General features: G+C 55.5%; 1 protein-coding gene across 1 annotated transcript; it reads right to left on the reverse strand.

Annotated features, from left to right (window-relative positions):
- Positions 1–1,241: 1,241 nt before the first annotated feature.
- LOC125318812 (zinc finger protein 3-like) lies at positions 1,242–3,558 on the reverse strand. The gene is made up of 4 exons (XM_048289746.1): positions 3,454–3,558; positions 2,669–2,755; positions 2,138–2,484; positions 1,242–2,053 (listed from the first exon to the last, which is right to left on the reverse strand). Exons 2-4 carry the CDS (start codon positions 2,721–2,723, stop codon positions 1,667–1,669), a joined length of 789 nt encoding a protein of 262 aa, XP_048145703.1. The 5' UTR covers positions 2,724–2,755; positions 3,454–3,558; the 3' UTR covers positions 1,242–1,666.
- Between the last annotated feature and the right edge of the window lie 3,455 nt (positions 3,559–7,013).

Genomic DNA, 7,013 nt, shown 5'->3' on the forward strand with positions numbered 1-7,013 from the left:
CCAGCATCCCCCCAGGCCATGGACATCCCTGGGATCCCAGTGTGCTGGTGCATTCCCCTCTCCTCCTTTCCAGGCTGCAGCGTGATCTGAGAAATGCTTGTTAGGCCTTGGCTTTGAAAACAGCACCTGGGCTCAGCTCTTTCCGAGCTTGTCAGAAATACTGTCTGCTCCCAGGAATTGCTGAGGAGCTCCTGCTTTCCTTATGACCAGCCCTGGAAAAGGTTCCTCTTGCCTGAATGGCATAGCATTCCTGCTCTCCCACTTTCAGAGAAAGTGCCGACCCAAACTGTGGCTGGGATGAAACATCATTATGACTGAAGCCCACTCTCTTGTGACCCTCTCAACAGCGGCCCAAAAGGAGACTCTTTGAGTTCTCCTGGACCACCGCGGGCTGTGACCAGCAATCTCCCTCTGAGGGGGCCTCTCAGAGCCAGCAAACCTTCAGGTTTGCTATACCTGGAGATCGCCAAACCACGATGTGTCCTGGGCCGATACTCTCACTCCTCGAGGCCTGATCGTGTGCCCAGCAGGAGAGGAAAAAGCTTCCAAAGTGAGGATTTCACTGACCTCTGAGGGCAATTTTTCACAGGAACCTTCCTTGCCTGATTGTTTCTGTCTGTATGCGTGCCCCTGCGCATATGCTATAACAAACCTGAGAGAAATACTGCTTTCTTAGGTGTTTAAGTGAGTCAAGGTTCTGAAAAGTTAAAATTTTAGCTAAGAGTTAGAAGAAATTTGTATTGATTAAGACACAAAGTAGAAAAACAAAAGATAAGTTAATGCTTAGTAGATGCCTAAGCTAGAGCTAAGTGATGTATTATTTGCCATTATATTTTTAAGTTTTGTTTATAGAAGGAAACCAAATGAATGAACTGTCATCAAAAGAAATTGAAACGAATAGAACCAAGAACAGCACCTGGGTTTCGTAATAATTAATCAAAAGTAGGAGATCTTGGGCTGCGCCAAGAGGTCACGAAGGCCTGCCAACAGCAAGGAGGTAAAAAGGTCACTGTGAGGAAGACATTCCTGACTTCCTCTTTCAGGACCACTGACCCAATTCAAGAGAGAAACTGCGCGTGCGTGAAAGACCAATGATCTCATTTTAATACAAAGCGGAGGATGGGAGGTGCTGGGGTCTTACATATGCAGAAGATGTAAAACTTTGAGTAATAAATAGAGAACGAGAAACCTTGTACTTGGCTGGCATGTCTTTAGGAGGCTACTCCCATGCCCCGCCACTGGTGCCTGAATAAACATACCACTTTCTAACTTTAATTAGTTAGAGGGTCTTTGTCCATGGATATCGAGATTTAATGAATCACCAGGAACCCTCAACTCCCTTGAAGCCAGCATCTCCCATATCCCCTGGAAGATCCCCCCACGTCCCCATCCATGTCTTAGTTCAACATCTTTATTTTTACCCTGGGTTTGGGTGTTTTGAAAGGACAAAGAGAAATGAAAAGAAAATCAAGGCCACGGGGAGCCAGGAAGAGGCGGAGCCGCCCAGCCTGGTGTCTTCCCACACAGATCACCAGCACCACGGAGCTCTGGGGCTCTGCCCAACGGGGGTCACTGGGGATCATCCAACGCCGATCCTCCCACGGGGGATGGAGCTGGAGCAGCGCACGAAGCTCTTCCCGCACTCGGGGCACTCGCAGGGCTTCCCTTAGCGGTGCCTCCGTTGGTGTTGGGTCAAGGAAGAGCTCTGTGAGAAACTCTTCCTACACTGGGGACACTCGTAAGGCCTCTCCCCGGTGTGGATGCGCCGGTGGATGATGAGGGTGTAGTTGCGCTGGAAGCCCTTCCCACAGTCGGAGCAGCGGAAGGGCCTCTCATCCGTGTGACTCTGCTCATGTTTGAGGAGACTGCAGCTCCTTGGAAACCTCTTCCCACACTCCCCACACTCGTAGGTCCTCTCCCCTGTGTGCGTCCGCTGGTGTGCCCACAGGCTGGATCTCCGGCCAAAGCTCTTCCCACACTCCCCACACTCGTAGGGCCTCTCCCCTGTGTGGCTTCTCTGGTGGACAATCAGGTTGGAGCTCTGGCTGAAGCTCTGCCCACACTCTCCACACTCGTAGGGCTTCTCCCCTGTGTGGATTTTCCAGTGGCGGATCAGACTGGAGCTGTCTCTGAAGCCCTTCCCACACTCCCCACACTCGTAGGGCCTCTCTCCGGTGTGGATTCTCTGGTGGACAATCAGTCTGGACTTCCACCTGAAGCCCTTCCCACATTTTGAGCACTTGTGGGGCTTCTCCCCATTGTGAAGCTGTTCATGGACCCCCAGCTCCAAGCTCTGGCTGGATCTCCGGCCACCTTCCTCCTTGGACCTCCTTGGGCTGTGTTTGCAGCCCCTCCTTGTGCAGCATCTCTGGGGCTTTTCCTCCCCCTTAGATTCCTGCCCCGTGGAGCCACTCAAAACGGCCTCTCCCACCAGCTTCTGCCACGGGGATTTGTCCTCTCTGGGCTCCGTGCTCAGCTCCCTGTCTGGGGAGGAAGGACAAGGAGAGGATGGGATTTGCCTCCGTGCCACAGGGAAGGGGAAGGAGATCCCCCCAGTCCATCCCCGGCAGGACGGCGTCGGCAGCGGGGTTGTCCTGCAGCCGGGGGCGATGCTGGGCTGGGAGATGGAGCAGGAGAGAAGGGAAAGGGGCACTGACTTCCTCCTCACCTGCCTGGGGCTCCCGGGGCATCTTCCTCTTCTTCGCGGCCTCCTCCTCCTCCATCCGGCCACGGCTTGGCAATGGGAAATCCTGCTCTGGGGGAAAACAAGGCCTGAGCGCCTTGGGTTTGGTGGTTCCGCTGCCCGAGCCCAGCTCGAGAAGTCGCCGCTCCTTTCAGTGTCGAGGGGCCCGGACCCCACTCATCTCCAGCCTCCCCCACCCCTCCAGGCTGCAGGGGGTCCCCCGGCTCCGGAATCGCCCCCCTCCGCTCTCCCCACTCCGGGGCTCCCGCGCTCCCCCTCGGCTCTCCCGGGGATCCCCAAAACCGATATCGCCCCCACACCCCCCCCAAGGGGCATTTCCGGCTCAGCTTTGGGCTCCTGCAAGCTCCGAACATCGCCTGCCCCGCAAAAAACCCTCCCGGAGACCCCTGATGGATTTGGGGCGAGCTCCCCCTCCCCGCTCACCTCGGGATGCGGGGGGGAGATGCTGCCGGAGCCGGGGGAGCTGCGGCCTCAGCGGGCGGGCGGGGGAACCGCGCGCTTCTGCTGCTGCTCCTCCTCTTCCTCCTCCTCCTTTTCCTGCTCCTCCTCCTCCTCCTCCTCTCTCCTTCCTCTTCCTCCCGCTGCTCCTCCGCTCCCGCCCCGGCCCGGGCAGGTTCCGACACCCCAAAGCAGCCGCACTGTGCCCTGGGGGGTTTCCCAAAGCGGCCCCGCCCCGCGCGGCACTGGGACCGATACTGAGAGCACCGGGAAGGAATTGGGAGCACGATCCCTCCCAGTACGGCACTTACTGGGAGCACTGGGAGGCAACAGCGACTGGCGGCGGCTGCAGCCGGTGCTGGGCGTGGCCAGGATGAGGGCGGGGTTATGCAAAATGCAAGGGGAATACCGCGGTGTGATTGGTGGGCGTGGGTGGGCGTGGTTATGGAAATAGCGGAACGTTTCCCGCCGTGCGTTTGCAGGCGGTGGGCGTGGTTATGTAAAATAGGTGGGCCCTGCTCGGTGTGGCGTGTGGGCTTGTGGGCGTGGCCATGCAAATTACGCTGGTATTGCCCAGTGGTTTGTCGTTCTGGTGGGCGGGGTTATGCAAATAAGAAGGCCGGTCCGTATTTAGGTGTTGGACGTGGTGTCCGGTGTCCGGTCCCGGAGCGCGGAGCCCGGTTCGGGGGGTGTCCGGTGTCCGGTCCCGGAGCGCGGAGCCCGGTCCAGGGGGTGTCCGGTCCCGGAGCGCAGAGCTCGCTCTGGCCACTCGAGGAGGGGAAGTTTTGGGGTCCCCAGCGTCCCCTGGGGTGGGGAGGGGGGGATTTAGGGTCCCCAGGAGAGGGGGCGGCCCCCCGAGCTCCCCCCACACTTTGTGCTGTCTCCAAGAATGTCCCCAAATCTCCCCCCATCCCGGGGGCGCGGACCCCCATCCTAATCCCTGTCCCGATCCCAATTCCGATCCCGGGAGTGGCTGACCCCGATCTCGATCCCAGGGGCGGCTGATCCCGATCCTGACCCCGATCCTGACTAAGGTTCGGACCCCAATCCCGATCCCGGGGGTGGCTGACCCCGATCTCGGGGGTGGCTGACCCTGATCCTGACCCCGATCCCGATCCTGATCCCGGTCCCGGTGCCACGTGAGCGCCTTTGCCCGGGGTGGGGGGGTGACAGCCAGGGCCGCCCCCCGGCGCGCACTGTTCCTGTCACCGCTGCTCCTCGGGCATCGGCCGGGACGTGGCCGTGCGGCTACCTGGGTGACGGGGGTGTCCCCAAATGTCCCCAAGGCGGGAGGGGACACGGGATGCACCGGGAGGGGATCGGGGGGACACCCCAGGACTGTCCCCAGCACGGGAGGGGGACAAGGGACAAACCGGGAGGGGATGGGGGGACACCCCAGGACTGTCCCCAACACGGGAGGGGGTCCCCGACAGGATTTTGGGGTGTCCCTGATGGGATTTTGGGGTCTGCAGTTCTGGCCACCACACAGAACCTGTCACAGCCAGGTTTTGGGGTTCCTGGGGTGTTCCTGAGGGCTTTTTGGGACCCCCTGATGAATTTTTGGGGGTTTTTGGGGTTGCATGCGGGACCTGTGCCGCAGGGGATCCCTGATGGGGTTTTTAGGGTCCCTTTCGGGATTTTGGGGTCTGCAGTCCTGGCCACCATGCGGGACCTGTCCCAGCAGGTTTGGGGGTGTTCCTGATGGGGTTTTTGGGATCCCTGACAGGATTTGGGAGATTTTGGGATCCCTGGCAGCTTTTTGGGATCCCGAATCGCCCAAACTGGGCCAAGAGGCACTTCAGAGACAGTCAGAGAAGTGGGTATTTGCTTTATTCAGCGCCGGATACGTGGGGGATCTCTCCTCCAAAAACACACACACACACACACACACACACGGCACTTCCTACAACACAATATTATGGGTAAAATTCATGAATATTCATCACATTCTTTGGGATAGGGGTGGTTATAGAAATCAGTTCTTGGAAGTCATTAATATCATTAGCATATGTGTCACACATGAGTGGTGTGTCCTGGTGGTCGCACTGAGGAAGGCTCCTCTTCTTCCTCGCGGGTCTTTCCAATGAAGATCCGTACTCTTCATCACAATGCACTTTTCACCTTTCTTTCTGGAGCACGGGCAGTCCTTTGTGGGGTGACTCAGCAGTTTCTGTGCTGGTTTCAAACAGATTCTTGTTCCTCTTATCTTGACAAGATTAGGGCGAATCCTGCTTCTCCGCTTTTGTGATTAACATTTGCTGTCTCCCAATAGTTAACTGTGCTTACACGAATTAAGAACTGATCACCCATTTCTCAATCCCCCCTTTTTATTTGGTCATTTGTAATTCTTTACAAATCTCGCATGTCTTGAAAGTAAGTACCCTTTTCTGCCTTGCTTCTGGGTTTGTGCTTTTGCCACTGAGCATAAGCACGGCGATTCCAAGTACATAACTGTCGCTGCTGGAGCTGCCCGGTCACTCGCAGTGACGGGTCTGATGCGCTCCGAAGACCAAGATGAAGCTGGTCTCGCCGCAAGAGGCAAAGCTCTCAGGGTGCTGAATGGTTTGCACTCGCAGGCAGAGGCAAGAAGGAAGGAGGGGACTCCAGTAGAGTATCCAGGGCTTTATTTTCCTCAGGGGGAGCAGGGACCGAAGACCCCAGAAAAGGGGTTGCACAGCTTTTTAAAGGGGGGTTGGACAAAGGGCAGCAACAATCTCAGGACCAGTCGGGAAGGAGAAGGGGAGGGTTCACAGGTGGAGTGACATACAATTAGCCAATGAGGGAAAACAAGGGGAGGGGAGAAATTCAAAGGGACCAAGGGGGTATCGAGGGGGGAAGAACTTTCTAGCAGGGCGAGGGGAAAGGGGTGGTGTACATCAAGGATTGGCAGCTAAGGCAAGGCGTATACAATGCAGCAAGGGGAGGGGAAACTACAAACTGATTGACAATGAAATGAACAGGGACAGACCAAGTACGGGGGGGAAGGTGCACAGCAACATCTCCCCCGTTTTTGTTTAAAAAAATAAAGGAAACTTAAACCTTAAACTGGGGTGCTTTGGGTATGATCCCAGCAAGATGTTTCTCTGGTAGCCACGGCTACGGCTGCCTGGGTAGATCTTGTACCACTGGTACTCTTTAACGAGAAGGTTTTCTCTACTGCTGTGAGTAGGAGTCTTTTGATGCACCCAAAGAGTAAGAATAGAAGAAAGATGTTGTTAAGACCTGGAAGACTTTGAGGTTTATAAATATAAGGGGGAGTAATTGCAAGGCGCTGTACTGTATTTATATTGGTGCTTTAATAAATAATAAGTCATTTAATAAGTAATAAAGTGATAGAATTACAGATGGACCATGATAGGAAAATAACTTACTGCAGGAAAAATTCCTCAGGACAGCTGGTTATTCCCAATATCTGCTGTAATTGAGTAAGGAGAAATGGACAACAAGCCATGTCTGATTACCAACATGCTGATGTTGTGCTCTCTTCCCCAGTCTGCTCTCCAAAGATCTGGGACTGACAAAGATGAAGGAATTTGAAGAGCTATTCTGGTTATTTCAGAGAAAGTTTAAAATGGAGAAGGGATTGGGGTGATTAAGAGGCTCTCATTACCCATCATTTTCAGTGCTGCCTTTTGTAGCAAAAGTGACAAATGTGCCCTGTTGGTGTTGTGTTGGTGTTTAGATTTTCTGAGTCCCTCAGCCCTGAGCTGGGTTCCCATCCTGGTGGAACTGTCCTGCCTGGTGCTTGCAGGATGCCCTGGAACAAACCCTCTGCCCCATCATCCACAACGAGCAGAAGGGCATGAGGACAGTGCTGCGAGGATGGGCAAGGAGGGGCACTTTGCTTGGGGAGAGTGGGGCAGGAGAGGCC

Source organism: Corvus hawaiiensis, chromosome 31 (assembly GCF_020740725.1).
Source record: "Corvus hawaiiensis isolate bCorHaw1 chromosome 31, bCorHaw1.pri.cur, whole genome shotgun sequence".
Lineage (NCBI taxonomy): Eukaryota > Metazoa > Chordata > Aves > Passeriformes > Corvidae > Corvus > Corvus hawaiiensis.